Raw genomic sequence first — 18,966 nt, forward strand, 5'->3', positions numbered from 1 at the left:
TGGGTTCCCAGATGATAAAATTTAACTTTTCTTCCCTGTTGAATGTATTTCACTGTAGTCTTTTCTGGTGTTATATGTAAACATATAGCTTTAATGGGCACTGTTTGTTTTTTTTTAAAAACACTCTATCATGAGTTAAAATATATAGTTTTTTCAAGTTTTAAAATGTAAACTTACTTATTCTTTTTACATGGTACTGAGGAATCGAACCTAGGGTTTCATGCATGCTAGGCAAGTGCTCTACCACTAAGCCACAAACGTATGCCATTCTTATTGACACATGTACTTTCATTGTATGTAACATATGGCTAAAGTTGTTTTGACATTAGTAATAGGGAGATGCGATTTCTTTCAAGGCGTGGCAGTGAAAGAAAGGCCTAATAAAGAGGAAGGAATTGCAGTTAGGTGTCAGTAGGTAGACATAATGTGATCATTTTGGGTGGTGCTGGTAGGAAGAGCATGATCATTTGAGATGGGAACAAGTATATCATATAGGAAAAAGGTAGAACAAAGGCAAAAGGAATATTATGTTCAGAATTTCCATATAGTTCACTTTACTTTTATGATGTAATATTAGCATTTGAGAGAAGCTTTTCAAAGTACATGAGTGGGGCACCCACTTTCAGTTTAGAAGCAATGGTATAATATATTTGAAAAGGGAGTTGTGAGAGACTGTATGGGAAAGAGAGCTTGGGACTGGAAAGGAAAAAAAAATACCCAAAGCTATCTCTATTAAGAGATGCCATAATGTTGTATGTAGAAACTCCTGAGGAAAGCATAAAAATGCTGCTAGAACTAAAATACAGTTCCACGAGGCAGCACGGTATAAGAGGCATACATAGCAACTAATAACATTTCTGTGTGCTAAGAATCTACAAATGAAATAAAACACTCCATTGATAATAGTATTAAAAAAATTACAATACTTAGAGGGAATAAATTTAACAAAAATAGCCTAAACGCTTGTACATTTAAAATTACCAAACAAGCCAGGCACCAGTGGCTCACACCTATAATCCTAGCAACTCAGGAGCCTGATATCTGAGGATTGTGGTTCAAAGCCATCCTGGGCAGGAAAGTCCTTGAAACTCTTATCTCCAATTAATTACTCAGAAAAACCTGGAAGTGGTGCTGTGGCTTAAGTAGTAGATAGAGCACAAGTCTTGAGCAAAAAAAGCTCAGGGACAGTCCTCAGGCCCTGAGTTCAAGTCCCAGGACTAGCAAAACACAAAAACAATAAAATAAGTACAAAACAACAACAACAAAAAACCCAATCAAACATTTGTTAAAAGAAAGGACAGATAGTGAAATCAATGACACAGCAGCCATGATCGTGGACGGCGATGTAATAGCTATAGGTGTAAGAATTCATTATTAACAAATTAATTGCACTGACAAATTGAACCTAAAATTTATATGAGAAATGAAGAGGCTTAGAGTGGCCAAAATAGAACAAAGTTGAAGGACTCTTACTCCCAGATTGTAGTTACTGTAGGGCTACCATAATTCAGACAGTGCTATACAGGCAGGAAGATAGGCATGTGCCTAACTTCAGTAACTATTACATTTACTTGTGGTAGATTCTCTGCAAGGAAATCAAGGCGGTTGAGTGGGCAAAGAGAATAAACAGTCTTTTTAGCAGGTAGTGCTGGACAATTGGCTGGGCACATGCAATAGAGTGACTCAAATTTTTATTCATGCCATATGCAAAAATGAACTCAAAGTTGATCACAGATCTAAATGTAATAGCTTAACACTGTAACTACTAACACAGAAATAAATATTTGTGCTTTTGGATTAGGTGATGATTTGTTATATTTGGCAAAAGCATAAGCAGTGGCAGAAAAATAGCTGAGATGGAATTTTAATAAAAATAGTGTTATGCTTATATAGATGCCATCAAGACATAAAAAGACAACTTGTAGAATGAGAAGGTATTTTTAAAAGATGTTTTACAACTAAATAACAAACGACAAATAATTCTGTATTAAAATGGATAAAATTGTAAAGAAAATATAAAAAAATGGGAAAAATCTGTACAGCCCTGTCTCTCAAACAGATTTACAAATGATCAATAATGATATGACAAGATGCTCAATATCATGAATCATTAGGGAAATCCAAACCATAGTGAGATAGCACTTCATATCATCTAGGAAGTCTCTAGCAGAAAACATGAAAGGTAATGGAACACTCATGAATATTGGTGTAAATGTAAAATAGTTGCTTTGGAAACTATTTGGTAGCTCTTTAACTAACATTAAACATAATTTACCATATGACCTAGAAATTCTACTTCTAGCCAAGAGAACTGAAAGTATATTTAGACACAGACATTTGTATACATATTCATTATTCATAGTAACAGGGAAAATGGAAACAACTCAAATAGGTAAAGAAAACCAAATGAGTAAAGAAAATGTGCCTTTTCTGTATCATGAGATATTATTTGGTCGTGTAATTGAATGAAGTTTTGTTACATACTACAACATGAATACATCTTGAAAATAATGTGTTAAGCAATCAGACACAAGATGCCACATATTGTATGGCTATACTTATATGGAATGCCCATAGCCCAATTCCAAAGAAACGAAAAGTGGCTTAGAACTTACTAGAGACTGAGGAAAGGAGCAGTGGTGAGTGACTGTTAATAGATATGAGCTTTCTTTTGAGGGAGTAACGAGAAGGTCCTAGAATTAGAAAGTAGTGATAGTTATGCTATCTGTATTAAAATGGGCAAAATCTGAATAGACCTGTCTCTAAGAAAGGTATACAGATGATCAATTAAGATATGACAAGTAGTGGTAGCTATACCCAATCTTAAAAGAGGGAAATCAGAAGTCTTCCTGCATTCTTTACCCCCAAAATGTAAAAATATCATCAGCTGCCACCTGAGGAAGGATTCCTGTTGCTTTTAGCTGTCTTTCTTCTCAAACTTTGGCTTTAAGACATTGCTTCCTTTTTGGATTCAGCAAGCTGTATTTTGCTGGTTCTGTCTCGAGAAGGTATGGCAAGTGCTACCACAGCAGACAAGTGTTTATCCTATTCCATCAGTACTAGGTTCAAATTCAATTTTGAAAATGTATTCCAGATCATGTAAAGTAATGGAATAGGAAGGAAACAACTTACATGCTGACATGGACAACTTACTCTTGATCAGATTTCAGCACATGGGGTCCAAGTTACTACATTTTGTGATGCCCTGAATCTTACCTTTCATGTCCTTTGGAGTATATGCCTGGACACTCATGTTTTGTTAAAGAAGAAAGCCATAGCTCTGCAGTGGCATAAAAGCAACTTATGTTCTTTTGCAAAGCAAGGAGTCTGTATTTCTCATGTAGTTAAAGATTTGCTTGATATAAAAAACAGAGACTGCTGGGTGCTGGTGGCTCATGCCTGTAATCCTAGCTACTCAGGATCTGAGTAGTTACTGAGATCTGAGGATAATGGTTCAAAGCCAGGCAGGAAAGTCCATGAGGCTTATCTCCAATAAACTACTCAGAAAAAGCTGAAAGTGGCTTTGTGGCTCAAGTGGTAGTGCACTAGCCTTTAACACAAAGAGGCTCATGAACAGCAACCAGGCCCCGAGTTCAAACCTTAGGACCAGCAAAAAACAAAACAAAAAAACCCCCAAATTCACAGAGTGATTGGATATTATAACTGTATCCGTAAACTTGTAGTTTAGTGTTTTTACTCATCAGAATTTCCCATTTTCAGTCTTCACTGTAATTTGAGTAGGATTTTGTGAGTTTGATCCATGACAGTAAGGATATACTAATTAAATATTGTTTCCGCTGCTTGGAGTTACGCATATGAAACCAATTTTTGCAGTTGATGATCTCATATGTGAAATTTTAAAATGTCAAACATGTAAAAACAGTGACTAGAGAACAGTGGTAGGAATGCAGAGGGTGGGAAGATATCAGACAAAGGATGCGCAATTTCATTTAGGGCCAACACATTCAGGAGATCCATTGCACTGTTTGGAGACTACAGTTATTACCAATGTATTGTGTACTTGAGATTAATAACAGGAAGATTTTCATTTTTTTCACCTCCCTTCCACATTTTGTGAAATAATGAATGTATTTATTAGCTTGTATTGGTCATTTAACAGTATCTGTAGATATCAACACATGCTGTATTCTGTGAATAAATAAAAAAGTCAATTGAAAATAAATAAAATGATCATTATTTTGGCAGGTAGTATACTGGAAATCTCTCTGAATGCTTGAAAATTTCTTATTCAATTTTGACTTTATTCTCATTCTGAAAGCATACCCTCTCCCTTGCCCCTCTCACCCCAGATCTGACAGAGAAAGTGAAACTTCTTGTGGGAAAAATATTGATTGATTTTAAATAGTATCTTTTCCCCTCCATAGCTGTTTCAGATATTATGCTGCACATTCATAAGGACTAATTCACTAGAGGTATTTGGATGGTGATATTGAATCCATATTTTAATCTTCTTTTGCAAATGAAGCAACTGAATCACTGTATCCTTGTGAGACTTCATGAGAAGCAAGGTTAAAAATGGCACGTGCCATTAGATTGTCTCCTCCTGTGTAGAAATTTCTATGATGACATGAATTCAGACTAAGTAGTAGGGACTCTGGAAGGCTATGAGAAGTCTGTATTACAGGGTATTAGAGGGAAGAACATGGCAAACAAATCACCCTATTGCATGCCTGGTAAGTGTAGATGTTTATTAACATAATCAGCACTCTGAGGTACTAAAACCAATCATGTTTCCATTGTGTTCTGTTTATAGGTGATCATGGAGGAAGCACTTTACTCCCACCAAATGTCACTAATGAATTCCCAGAATATGGGACCATGGAGGAAGGAGGAGAAGGCCTGAGAGCGTCTCTGGAGTTTGATGCAGAGTCTCTGCCATGCCGCCCACCAAGGCAGCAGGGAGTCCATCTTCTTGCTGGCCAAGACTCTGGGCTCAACAGTGTTACCGAAGGACCAAAAGATTTCCGAGAGGCTCCCTCCCAAAGTCACCTCAAGGAACAAAGTTTACAACATATTGACTCTTTGATTTCTGCTCTGAAAGCCACAGAAGCCAGAATAGCTTCAGAGACATTACAGGCTACAAAGGTACTGGACAAAGATGTTTCTAGTATTTCAGTTCAGCAGGTAGAAAAAGAGCTGGACATTGGCAGTCATAAAACACAGAGAACCAACAAATTAGTCCCTGCTGGCCAGGAACAGTCACCAGATATACCTCTTTCAGCAGAAGTCACGACTGAGGAAGATGTTTATTTGAGCATCGAGGAGGATCTGACTGCACTGTTAACTGGAGACGCTCAGGCAGAGCTTTCCCAGGTAACTCATGATGAGAGACAACGGTCTGTCTGTGTGCAGGAGCCACCGTGTCCTGTGTCCTCCTTACAGAGCTCAGCTGTAACCTGTAACTTGGCAGACAGCAGTAGAGTTTTGCAAGAGCAGAGGTCTGACCTTGGGAGAGAGCATCCTGGAGGATGTGATCGAGGAGGGCCCCTGGTACGCTCAGGCCGGATCAAACATGTGGAATTTCAAGGAGTAGAGATACTGTGGACAGGAGGGAAGAGAGAGACCCAGCATCCTGGAGATTTTGTGACGTCAGTGGAAAGGACAGCCCCTCCTGTGAACAAAGACTTTCCCAAAGCCCCAAGCCCTCACATCTCAGCTGCTGGCGTACGTAATTCCATTGGTTTAACTGGGAATGCTGGGAATGAAAGCTGGAAAGCTCCTTCAGAGAGGCCTGGGACCAGCTCAGGGACATTGTCCCCCATGCCTCTTGTTGAAAGTGGAGAAGATGAGGTCTTCTTAAAAGAAAACAAAGAACATCTTGAGAACCCTGACCTAGAGCAAGAGAAAGAAAGGTGAGTACCCAGAGTGGCTCTGCTGTTTGTCATGCCTGGAACATGCATATAAAATAAAACCCCTGTCCTGTGATTAATGTGCAGTTCTGCCTTGCCCACAGTATGTCAGCAGTTCCAGTTACCTTTGATCAACTGTGGTTCAAAAAACATCCAATGGAGAATTTCAGAAGTAAACAATTCATAGTTTTAAGCAACTTCCGTTATAGAATTGCTCGAAAGTGCTTAATTTATATTTTAAAGGTGTACATAAAGGTGAAGCATTCTGTGTTTGGAGTTCTGTATTCTGTCTCAGGGATCCACTCAGGGTATTGGAATACATCTCGTGGATGGGAGAAAGGTTGCCAATATATGGGTTCCTTGTTATCATAGAATGGAAGAGAAGCTATCATAAGCTAGGTTCTTCTCACGTTCTAAGCCTCTTCGACATGAAAGTGATTTGTAATGAAGTTGTCCATCCAACATCGACCAGGTGAACAAGCTTTGAAGAGACTAGGAGCCCTAACATTGTAAACCCCATTGTGATCTTTGTTATGTTTGACAGGTTTCAGGTGGTTTTTCTTTCTAAGCTCATTATTTTTAATAACATGAAAAGATTTGGACTTCTATATAGTTTTTGCATCTTAACGGAGGCCTTTGTTCTGGAGGCAAAGCCACTGGCTCTGGTGTAGCATGTCTACAGTGCAGCCTTGTCATGGGGTGGACCTAGTGACTCTAGGTTTGGGCCCATTCTATTTTCTGTGTTTAGAAGGGGCATCTAGAAGATGATCTCAGACAAGATTTCTAGCTCTTATTCCACGGTATTCACATTGGAATCCATTCATCTCTCAATTAGTATGGGTTTAGATTTATGGCCTGGAGAGATGAACTTGGTGCCATATGGTATTTCTAGGCCTTCATTCCAGCTTAGAGCCTGGATAAACACAGACACCTTCTTGCCTTTCTCGATAGTAGTCTGACTACTCAATGCTCCTTTTGGCAAAGTCATTTCTGGTGTATTACAATTTGCACATGTAGCTTCTTCTGTTATTCTTTGTGACATGTTGTAGTTTCTCTGGGAGAATATCCGGGGCAAGGCTGAAGGATTTTTTGGGTTTTGTCTTTTGGTTGGATATAAGGAGATAACTTTTCCTCTACAGTTAACAAATCCACCGAGAGTAAGGCTCCTTTAGGGGGATTATCAGGACTCTCTTCCTTCCTTGCCCAGCATGTAAAGTCTCCAGACTCCTTCAAAAGCAACCTTGATGCACGGGCTGGGGCAGTATTTATATTCCTAATAGAGCACACATTGCTTCTGTTGCTCAGATTCTTAATTCATTTCACTTGTCCTCTTCCTTTTCTGTTTCCTTTTTTCATATTTTTGGCTGTTTATTGTGTTGATCCTACTCAATTCTATTCATAAAGGAATGCTGAAAGTATAGATAGGCTGCTGGTTACTAGCCTGTTGGAATTAACTGCTCAAGAATAATGACTATTGGAAAAGAACAGAATTAAAAAGAATGACTTGAATGGAATGGCCGGGGCTAATTTAGTTGTTGGCTTGGGTTGTAAGGCCTCTCTGTGGGCACTGTAATTAAGTTGAAATATATAGGATGCGTGTACCAGGTAGAGGAGGCACTTTGATTCCAAGGGCACTGGGAAGCCTTTAAGATATGTAAGCCCAGGATACTATGATTGATACATGGTGGGCTTTTAGTGACTTGAAACCAGCCAAAACCACTGTACTGTTAATGTGAGTTCTGGTAGAATCTAGGAATGAAATTTATTTATGAAATGCCTGGTAGACAAATCCTATTTTGATTCTTGATTATAGGAATTGGAGGCTTAGAAGTTAAGTAACGTTTCTTAAAGCCACAATGGTTACAGCCAAAATTCAGCTCCAGGTTTTTCTCTGTTGACCTTCTGCTCTTAATACTCATATCACTTATCTCCTATGTTTTCAACTTTACTTTGTCATCTTGATGCTCATTTTTAATATTTGGTGAACATGTCACATCTACATTTTATAATAAAATTTAGGACTCATTCTTGCAGATTAATCTGTAAGTCATATCTACCTTCTTCTTTGGCTAGCTTTGCAGTAGGAATGTCTGTTGCCCTCCTTTGCTCTCGCTCTTTCTCCCAGACCTGAATGCTAAGCATTACCACTTCGTGTCAGCAGAGGGCAGCCCTTGGATTCTGATATAATCCTCTCTAGTGCATTTGGTCTTACTTAAATCAAGGTATTAATAGCTGATGGAAGTTCAGTGTATTCTATTGGCATGTTCACTGCATCAAGCTTACATGATATGTCTCTCTGCCTCTTATTAGTAAGAGTATGATAGTAGTTCTATGTAATCTGAAAATGTGGAGAAGAGTTGAGATGAGAATTTGATGTTTTATTCTAATATTCACCACTGGACTAGATGTCTTCACATACTAAGAACCTAATTTGAAACTTCATTATTTACAGGACAGTAACACATGTATGCTGAGAATTTTTTTAGCTCAAAGTATGCTTCATATGGTCCTTCTCAAATATATTATAGATATAAACTCAGTGACTAAAAGTTACATCTGTAGAACACTCTTTAAAACCATGCTTTTAGAGGAAAAAAATGAGCGTGATCTTTAAAATTTCCCTGTTAATTTACTTTCAGGCTTCTTGACCAGGAGCAGCATCTTCAGGGAGGAGACGATGATATCCTTGGGCCTGGATATACAGAAGACTCCACTGATGTCTACAGCTCCCAGTTTGAGACCATTTTGGACAACACTTCTTTATATTACAGTGCAGAGTCATTGGAGACATTGTACTCAGAGCCTGACAGCTATTTTAGCTTTGAGATGCCCCTTACCCCGATGATACAGCAGCGTATTAAAGAAGGTGGTCAGTTCTTGGACAGGACCTCAATGGGAGGACACCAGGATGTTTTAAGCGTCTCAGTGGATGGTGGGATAGTGATGGGCTATTCCACTGGGCTCACCAATGGGCTGAATGATGCCAGCGATTCTGTCTACACCAAAGGAACCCCGGAAATTGTGGTCTGGGGAAGGTACTAGTCCTGATTTTTTTAATTTCGTGGTGGTGCTTTCTTTGGGAAATCTCACTGTGGAGTATAGTTTAAAAGCATCTGGACAGTTTTTATGGATACAAGCAAATGACGTAAGAAGTAATTTGTTTTGTAAGGGCAGGCAAGAATGTATCTTAGCGATTTGCCAAACTGGAATTTTACATGCTGTTATTTCTTTGATTACTATATGGGAATGGATAGTGAATAAATCTTTGTGGTGATGAATAGGTTCTGCCTCTGATGATGTAGCTCTGCTTGTAGCAGTGCTTTAGAGCTGTGAAAGAACTTGAGCATGATACTAACACCAGTGACTGACATGGAAAAAGTTGTTTGATAGTTCCAGAGATTCTGTAGTTGTCAATCAAGGGTGTTGGGTTAGATAGTCATCAAATACAAGATCTTTAGCTCTTTTTTTAGTTTAGGTGCTGCTCTGTCTAGCTGTCTTCTTCCTTTGGACATTGGAGGGAGATCTAATACAGATAGTTGATAGAGTTGATATCTTGGTAAGGCTATAAATATTAGCACTTACAATATTTATATTAAGAGATACGATTTCTAGTATATTTAAGTCTTTCTGGGAAACAAAATAATGAATTATATAGGTTACACACACTTGTCTATCTACTTTTTAATTTCTTCTTGCTTGTGATCTTCAGGTCATCTGTCACTTAGCATCTCTGTCAGTGGCTAAAAAATTGCTAAACATTGTAAGTTCTATCAGTTTAGTTTTGACATATTTTTCCTAGGTGTGTGTAGGTGATATTGGAGAAAAGGTTAAATGGGGATAAATGATTTTAAAGTTATCTATGAAATGCCAGTGCTTCTTTTTAAAAGTCAGTATTCATAATACAGGTTTTCAATGAACTTCCCTTTTGGAATAGGTCACCCAACGTTGGCATTTTCTGTAGCCAGTTTATAGGTTTATGGTTCATTGGATGAGAGAATTCAGGAGAATACTGTGTAACACTGTAGCTATGTGTTTTCCCTGTGAGAAGGGTTGTAGATGGATGTTGCTGTGTTGGGTTACAGTGAGATAATGAGCAGAATCCAAAGCCTTAAAAGTACAGGATTTGGGTCTGAGTTAACTTGGGGAAATCATTCTGTCCTAAACTCTTTTTGTAAAATGGTGAAATGGTATCCTGTATGCTGTGTGGTGGGGAGACAAAAGGAGTAAATAAAGTACGAAGTTCTTAGCGTTTGGCATCAAGTAGGAGCTTGAGTAAAAGTTTGAACTGTGATTGGTGACTCCCTATATGGAGTGGGTGGTGCTCAGGGTTTGTCCTTCAGAAGAGGATGCTCCTGGGGGAAGGGCCTTCATGAAAAGGATGTTTCTAATGAGTATCTGAGAGCTGAATATCATTGAGCAGCGGGAGGTATTCTTTATTGGGGGTCCCCTGAGGGACAAATAGGTGTCTCTGGGAGGTATTGCACCTCAGTGGAAGAAGCCATTTTAGTTTTTTGGCTCTGCCATCATCCCCAATGACTATAGATTGTGATAAAAAGCCACAGGATGGATGTGCAGCTCTTGTCCTTGCAGCTCCCACCCAACTTTTTGGTGAAGTAGAAGTTATCACGTTAGTAGCTGCAGTGATTTGGGTTGAGATATAGATCACTTTCTGAGGTGGTTTGGGACACAAGAATTTCCCACAGAAGCCACAAGGAGGGTGTCAGTGAGTCGGTGCAGGACGGAATGGAGGTTCATTAGCTGTATGGCTTGTGCACTCAGAATGGGTGCAGTTGTCATTTAGTCAGCATGGATGTGTCATCGGTATGGACAACTTTCAGTGGTAAGAGACAACAGTAGAGTAGGCCCTTGTGGTTTTGCACCTCAAATTCAGACACTGGGATCCTTTCCGCTATTTCAAGATAGTTTCAACTGTGCCATCTAGGTAGAGACCTTGCCTATAGGTGAAAGAACAAATTGTAGTTCTAAAGGAGAATTGTCTTAGAGATGAGCCAGCCAAGCTTCTCACTCACCTTGGCCCCGGTCCTAAAGGAGCCATTCTTCTCTTTCAGGAGGATTACACTGCCAGTGACAGGGACAGCTCAACAGGACATCTCATTTTGCAACCTTTAGTGAGTGAGTGGCTATAGATAGATGGAGTTTTATCATATATATTTCTGTTTGGGATTACAAAAAGTGTATAGGGGACAGGCACACATATCCTAGGAAGTTGCATAGAAACTGGAAAATTCTCTTAAAAAATCTTCTCCTTTAGCCTTCTTTGGAGAAGATGCAACCCTAGAGAAATTGTCTACGTACTGTGGAATGAAGACATATTACAGCTTACAGTTCAAAGGGGACCTTAGATAACCTTATTTTATAATAAGGAATCTGTGTCCCAGTTTGATGTGGAGAATTATCCAAAGCCACATGACTTTCTAGTGAAATAAATGTCCTGTTCCTGAATTCAGGTTGCCTGACTCCTCCCAGATGAGGTCATTTCACTGTTCTAGGCTGCTGGGTCATTTATATTATTATTCCATCTTTGGCTCTGTTTTCTTTCATGCCATATGTCCAGAGTCAGAAGTCTGAGATTGTTTTTAAGAAAGTAAATTCTAAATGTACAGGTGATTGCTGTTGTTAGTAGGTATGTATGTTGTTGAATTTGAGGACGAATTTATTAGGTCATTAAAATATGTATCTATAAAATTTTAAAGCAATCAGTGGACATCCTCTAAAAATTTCCTCTCCATTAAAACACTTCTCTGTAGAGGTAAAGAAGTAGACACAGTGGTATTGAGCCTGTTAAGGAAATCTAGACCAGCTCGATGACTGTACAAGAGTCAGCTTAATTGACTTTTCCCAGCCCAGCATTCTGGGCTGTTTAGAATTTGAGGAAAACAATACTTTTTTGGTTAATAAGTAGAAATATTTATAAAATTAAGAATGATCTAACAGTGCACGTGCCTAACAGTCCCTGTTCCTCGGTTGTAAGCCAGGGGTCTGACTCCCACTGGCTAAGAAGAAACTCACAGTAACAAGGAGTCTGAGTTCTTCCCTGCTTTGATATTACATGGGATAGTTGAGGGATCTCAATCGTGAAGTATTGATTTTAACATCTAAAATCTTAGTTGTCAGCTAGTAGAAATATTATAAAATTATTTTAGCTAATATCTATATATAGTTCTAATAAGATATAGTCCATAGATTTTTTTTTTTAAATTTGAAAAGACATGGAGCTTAAATCTCACAATAAACTAGGGTAAAAAGATTAAAGTTCTCATTTTTAAGACAAGGAAACAAAAGCACAGAAAGAGTAGGAAATTTGCTCAAAGTTACACAGATGGTGAGCTGTACTTGTAACACTTGAACCTAGGCATATGCTCTAGAGCCTTTGTTCTTCCTGTTGTTCTATGCTGAATTAGTTCCTTAGATTATATGTAAAGTGATAATGATATCATGATAGATCCTAAAATCAAAATAGATTGAACAAAACAAAAATGTATTTTTTTTGGTATGCCTTGGTATACTTGTAAATCCTTTCCTATTTCGATGTCTTTTTACTTTGTCATGAAAGATCATCTCAGTGGCTGTGTTTGACAGCCATTTCTTCGGAGCACAAGATGACATTTTTCTCCTCTGCACTGAATCCTAAAGGGAAGGTGGAAGTTGTTGGGAGCAGTGGTTAGGATGCAGGAGTGCTTCATCTTTCTTGTCTCCCCAGGAACACCTTCAATCTGGACTTACATCCTTCTTCCCTGTCAAGTCTGAAGAGAAAATCCCTCAGATCTTTAAGATCCTATTATCTGAGGGGGAGGGCATTAAAAAAAACCCACGTATCTTTGTCACTACTTTAAAACAGTATAAATCTTTGTGATGTTAAGCAGATCACACTTTGAAGGATTGAAAATAAAAGCTTCTTGAAATCCTGGAACCAATCTGGACAGGAACAGTTAAATTCTCCCAGGTGCTCTGTTGACCAGGGAGGGAGCCGCCTGTCAGCCAGGAAATTGCTCACCCAGCAATGTAACACAATATTTTAATGAAGAAGCAACGACTAGCATCCCCTCCCTTCGTGGTCCAGCTTCACGGCACTGAGGCCCACAGGGGGTCAGCGGTTCTGTGTGAAGTCCAGTCACATGGCTCCAAAATTAGAAAGGATAATTAGAGACTTACAGTTATACATGTTCCAATGGGTTCCTTTGTGTCTCGGTGCTTCTCGCTCGCCGGCTTATCAGCTGATGACCACAACTCCAATCAGTAAGTTCTGAGCTGAAGACCACAGGGCACAGACCTTGTCATTGTGACCAGGATCCGAGTTGAATATTGTCCGTTTCTCTTAAGCTTCGCTTTGACAGAAGGAAAGAGAGAGCAAATGTAGTAACTTGTCAGGAACTTCTCTTGTAGTTTTCTAATCTGTATAAAACTGCTTCAAATAAGTAGCTTTGTAGTGTTACAGGTACGTTTGCTCTTATCAGCTCCCTAGATTTTTGTTCAGATATTGCTCAGGATACCAAGGAGTTCAGCCAAAGAGGTGAATTTCATCTGTGTGCAGCTGATATGCCTGTGGAAAGTGCTTCAGTGTTCAGTCTACCCTGAATCTGATAGTTGTGGTTTTCTGCTTTCTTCTTGTTTCCTTCTCAAATGGAATGCTGGTGTTTACACAACTTACGTTCTTTCTCCTCTCATTTTCTTCTTTCCTAAGTGTTCTGATTAGGAAGAAGTTACAGTAATGAAATGTGATTTCAAAAATTGTCTGGCATTCCAGGATAAAACCTGAAAGGCACCTGAATATCCATGAATTTTAAAACACGAGATTGAAATGGTGGTGTGTTGGTTACGCTGATGACAGAGTAAAACGTTTTGATTTGGTGGTGTCATGTTCGGAACTGAGCTGTCCGTGGATTCCCCCTGTGGCTTCTGTCATTAGAAGCTGGAGGCTTTGGATTGGTGTGGCTCTAGCAGCATGTTTAGTTTCTTTTCCTTTTATAGGTTAAAATTTGTTCTTTTGAAAAGGGAGTTCTCATTGTTCTCTTTCTAGCTCTCCAAAGTGTTGTAGTTGTAAAGTGTTTTGTTTTAACCACAAAGAAGGTGCTGTGCTGTGCTGTGCTGAGGGTACTTCTCACAGCCTGTCAGTCATACTTGGTTCTGAAGGCATGTTTTTGTGAGTATATACATAAAACCCGGGAATCTCTCCAAATATAAAAATAGCATTAGAATGACCCATTATAAAAGAAGGAGGAGAAAATGAGATTAAGTGAGCAAATTTGGAGAACACCAAGTAGCTTAACTGGTATGTAGTAGGAGATCATGAAATGAGTACCAGTGCTAGCAGCCACGTTGCCATAGGCTTTAGCTGCAGCCACCTCTGAACGCCCAGTTCATGATATTCAACCTTATCACATGGCCAAAGTGATGGAACTAAGTGACCATGGACCCTTTGGAGTTGTAAGCCACAGTAACCGTTTCTTCCATGTAACTTGATTATTTTTAGTATTTTGTCACAGCAGTGGAATACTAATAGAAGTATGTATGCTTTAGTTTTGAAGAAGGTGGGTTCTTAAGTAATAACTCTGGTTTGTACTCCCAACCTTAGGTTCCTTATCTAGGAAAAGGGATAACAGTTTACCAACACTTAATGAATCTTCAATAAATGTTGAACTGTTATTATCTGTAAAAAAATGTCTGAACTATTGTTTTTAAAATGTCTTCAAAGCAACCAGCATGAATGGTCTGTGATAAGATAAACAGAAGATGTTGCAGGTCTCTAATAATTCTGAGAGCCTTAGATTACTTGAGGGTGAGGAGTAATACTAGGTGATTACCTTTATAATTACCAACCCCACCAGAACACAAACAATGTGACATTTTCTTGCCAAGAATAATAATTTAGACCATAGTACATAGGAAATAAAAGGCATTGAATAATTGTGTTGTGAATCAAAGCTGTAAAAATCATTATTCATAGTTGGCTTGTCACTTAACAGCTATTTTGGGTTTTTATATAGTATTTTATTTCGTCAGTTATAGGCCTGCTATCTCATTAGGCTATGGACTTCTAGGCCCTAGAGAACCTCTGGCCCCATGGCTCACACCTGTTGAACACTCAGGTTTTCTAAATGAAGAACTTAATGAGCAGCTGTTCTCTACTGCTTTATTTCCTAAGAGAAGGCCAATAACTTCAAAGTAACTCCAGTGTAGGGACTGGCTGGGCCTGGCTGGGAGGTCCTTGGGTCTGGGGTTTCTTCCTTGCATGAGTATCGTGGAGACTGTTCTGGAAGTGATGTGTTTTGGTGTAAGGGTTGAAGGACTAAGTAGATATGTTTAAGTGGCTGTATGGAACTAGAACAGAGGCAGCAGCAGCTGTGTGGATTTGGCAGCAGATGTGCAGAATTAGGGTTGTTATCAGCCTGTTTGGCTCCTGTTAATCATCTAGCTAAACAGGTGCTTCTCCACTGAAAAAGTAGCCAGTAGACAAATGACTTTTTTCAAATGTTGGTAGCATTTTAGTCACACCAGTGGGTATAGAAAATATCCAGTGTCTCACTGACAACATTTCAGGTGAGTTGCGCCCTTGTGAATGCTCCTTCTTGGGTTGCTTCTTCTTTTCCTCCTTCCTTCCCTCCCTCCTTTCCTACTTCCCTCCCTCCCTCCCTCTAACACAGGCGTGCCTCTGTGAACATTAGGTAGTGTCTTTGCACATGGTTTTGAACTTTAAATAAATGCTACCTTCTTTCTTCCTTTTGTGATGCTGGTTTTTACTTAGCATTAGAAATGGATTTTTTGGGGGGGCTTATAAAGCCTTGACCTATCACTTTAAATGAATTGCTGTATAGAATTCATTATATGAATATATTACAACTTAACATTTCCACTTTTCTATATAGAAGCATTTTGGCTGACTTATATTTTTGTTATCTCAAACAGTGTGAAAATTTACACATATTTTTAGATGTGGTGTTCTGTGCACATATGGGTGAGTTTCTCTAAGTTAGGTATACATTTAGGAATAAAATTATGTGGTAACTATAATCATTTTCTGACATGCCAGGTCAGTTTTGAAAGGACATATTGTACACATAGTTTTAAGTGTATATGTTGTATGTACGTCCATTTATGAGGTACCTTTTTTTTTACATTTGGATCTTTATAATTCTTTTATTCCAACAAAAATAGCACAAGCCAAAGAACAAGCATAGCTCAGAAAACACTGCTTTCAATGCTCTCTTAGCACTGATGGAGACTCGGCTATCTATTAGTTGGGTCTGGTGGCTCTGTCTGGATCAGATGCCCAACTCCTGTTGTTTCTGGTTCTCTGAAGCATCTGTGGCAGTTGTTGCTGGTGTCTGACAGCTGTGACTGAAGTCTGTCCACTTCTGGCTCTCTGAAGCAGGATTTGAACAAAAGGACAATGAGTTTTTTCAGATCAGTTGATGGAAGAAAAACAGAAATAAAACCAGAATGAAACCAGAAAAGTATGAGTTACCTAAAGATGCATTTAACGTAGCTAAACTTTATGTCATATAAATTAAATCTGTTTTGTGGGCTATTTCCATTATTCCTTTAGGAATAGAATATGTGTGCTGTAGGAAATAAATTATGATCTTTATCATAGCACTAAAAAAAGCAGTGCTATTAGAGAAAACTGGTGATGAAATTACTTTTTTTGGTTTGAACAGTGTTGACGAGCATCTTCTTTTCCCTTAAACAGCAGTCACTCCCATTTTACTAGGATGGGTTGCCTTTTCCCCTGGAAAAGGAGCCTGCTGGAGCCTGGCTTTTAAGGAGTTAAGTGGGAGGTTTGTGAGGTCATGTGTGACCTCACTGGGTCTGGACTTTTGAAGCAGGTCTGTTGGAGGGAAGCTGCCCAGGGAGAAGGGAGGGTAGGAAGAGGGGAAGGACTCCTTCAACTTCTTTCAAGTTCTCCTCCCAGAGCCCCCGAGGGATACGCACAGTGGCCTTCCGGGAGAATGTCACTGCCGAGTCAGTGTGTAGCAGTGTGTGCTCTCCACAGAAGCAGCTTTAGAAGTTTGTTAAAGAGCCCTTGCAGAAGATGAAAGTTCGCTGAGCAGATGGAATGGGAGAATGCGCTTTGTCTTCCTGACAAGTTTGTGGACAGTACTGACCGAGGTGACTGCAATTTTTCCGTTGTCTGTCCCTAGGCAGTCAGTGCTAGATTATGGATAATTGTAATTATGGATTTTTTTGCATTTGTAAACATTTCATTTCAAATGACATACATTATAGAGAGGTCTTGAGGAGAAATTTAAAAGTGATTAATTTATATATACTGTTTTCCAAAATAAGGCTGACAGAAATGAAGACAGTATGGTTATTACAGAGTGTGTAATGTTTAGGAAGATGAAATTCTCCCTTGAGTGATGTTCTTTTAGATAACTACACATGGCATGAGGTGCTCTTTAGACTGTGGGTGTAATGCACTTTTAGCAATTCTTTGTGAAACTTCTTGCAGGCATTGGAAGGTCACCAGTTTGGTCATTTATGGGGTCCTTTCTAACCGCTACACAAGGCTGTCATTTTATTTCACTGTGTCACTGCTCTGAAAGGAAAGTTGTTAGTATGGAAAGATTGTCTTAGCATTCAGTACTAGGTTTGAAATTTCAAAGGGTAACCAGTTAATTAACGAACTTTTCTCTTTTTCCCATTTCTGGAGATGAGGAAGTTTCAGCATCTTAGTTTATCAGTTTTCTTGTTCCACAGGCAATGTTGAAGAGGGGAATGAAAGACCAGTTCACTGATATTATCCCATTCTTAAGATACTTGCATTAAAGGATTTACTAACACTCAAGAGCCGGTGAGAGCCCAATGTTTGAACTTTCAGGATAATCAGCTGTTTATATACCACATGTACTACTGTATATTTGTTAGTTAAGTTGGCATTTCTTGACAAAATTTACGTTCATATTTCTAGAGTTCTATAACACCATGTTTTTTACTGGCCTATGACATAAAATTGCCTCCTTTATCTGGACATTTTTGTTTCATTGTTTTAATGATGGACAAAGGGGATACTTGGAAGAAAAAGGGTACCTCACATATTTTGAGGAAGGTACAAGCACAGTGGCTGGCAGTGAGAGGCTTGTGGGTTTTAGTTTCACCTCTCACCTCTTTAGTTTGGCTCCTATAAGTTACTTAACTACTGCTGTGGGCTGTTTTTTTTTTTTTTTTTTCATACGTGCACAGGAGTGATACCAGTATCTCAGATGGAGGGATGTTGGGGGAGGATTATAAGTTCCAGGCACAGGATTCACTGTAGTTTCTACTGCACTAAGAACAGCTCCTTAACATCAACGAGCACTGACATTAGTATTAGGATGTTTAAACTGTGGGTCCTTACTGTCAGCCATAAGAGTGGATGTAACAAATAGTAATAAAGAATTGGAGTTGGGAGTGTGCTTACACTCAACATGTCAGGGCTTCTTTGTGGTTTGAGTTGACCTCTATTCTCCCTGCCTGGGCAGTCACCTCTCCAATGGCAAGGAGGGCTGGGAGAGAATGGAGAAGATTGGTACAAATGCATTAATATCCTGTGGAATTCTCTGCTGTGGACTGTGGGTGACACGTTAGCTTTATGTTTGAGTATGGAGAAGATCCACACAGGAGCAGCATAGAAGGCACTGCCTTCTGGGTATATGTCTGTTGTTGCCCATGATTATGCAGTAGTGACCCTTACAGGACTTATCAGTAACTCTAATTTTGCCCTGCTATCTTTGTATTCCAGGAGTCCATAGCTCTGCAGCTATGGGAAGCTACTTAGCTTCCAATTTTCTGCTCTAACACTGCGCCTAATACTATCTTTCCTGTGGTTATTGGGCTCAAATGAAATATGTGAAAATGCCTAGCACAGAGTGAGTACTAAATACACTTGGACCCGGAATGGAGGTGCAGATCTGTAAACCACAGCACACTGGGAAGTCAGAGCAGAGGCAGAAGACTGCATGGTCAAGGAAAAGTTTCATTACATTTGTAGATAAGTCTTTTTTACTTTATACTTTATAAAGATCTGATGTCTAGAGAGTGTTTTTTAAATTTTTGTTGAAAAGAATTTCTTTGTGTTACTAATTTCAACATCTAATGT

The 18,966-nt window shown here is 39.1% G+C and overlaps 1 protein-coding gene across 2 annotated transcripts in view; it reads left to right on the forward strand.

Moving 5' to 3' along the window:
- Positions 1-18,966, forward strand: part of Psd3 (pleckstrin and Sec7 domain containing 3) — a 320,435-nt gene that overhangs the window by 118,359 nt on the left and 183,110 nt on the right. For both annotated transcript variants that reach the window (XM_048330837.1, XM_048330838.1), the window contains 2 exons: positions 4,775-5,873; positions 8,510-8,905. In XM_048330837.1, the coding sequence (XP_048186794.1) occupies positions 4,775-5,873; positions 8,510-8,905 (1,495 nt within the window). The remainder of the gene's footprint in view (positions 1-4,774; positions 5,874-8,509; positions 8,906-18,966) is intronic.

This window comes from Perognathus longimembris, chromosome 21 (assembly GCF_023159225.1).
Source record: "Perognathus longimembris pacificus isolate PPM17 chromosome 21, ASM2315922v1, whole genome shotgun sequence".
NCBI classification, from domain to species: domain Eukaryota; kingdom Metazoa; phylum Chordata; class Mammalia; order Rodentia; family Heteromyidae; genus Perognathus; species Perognathus longimembris.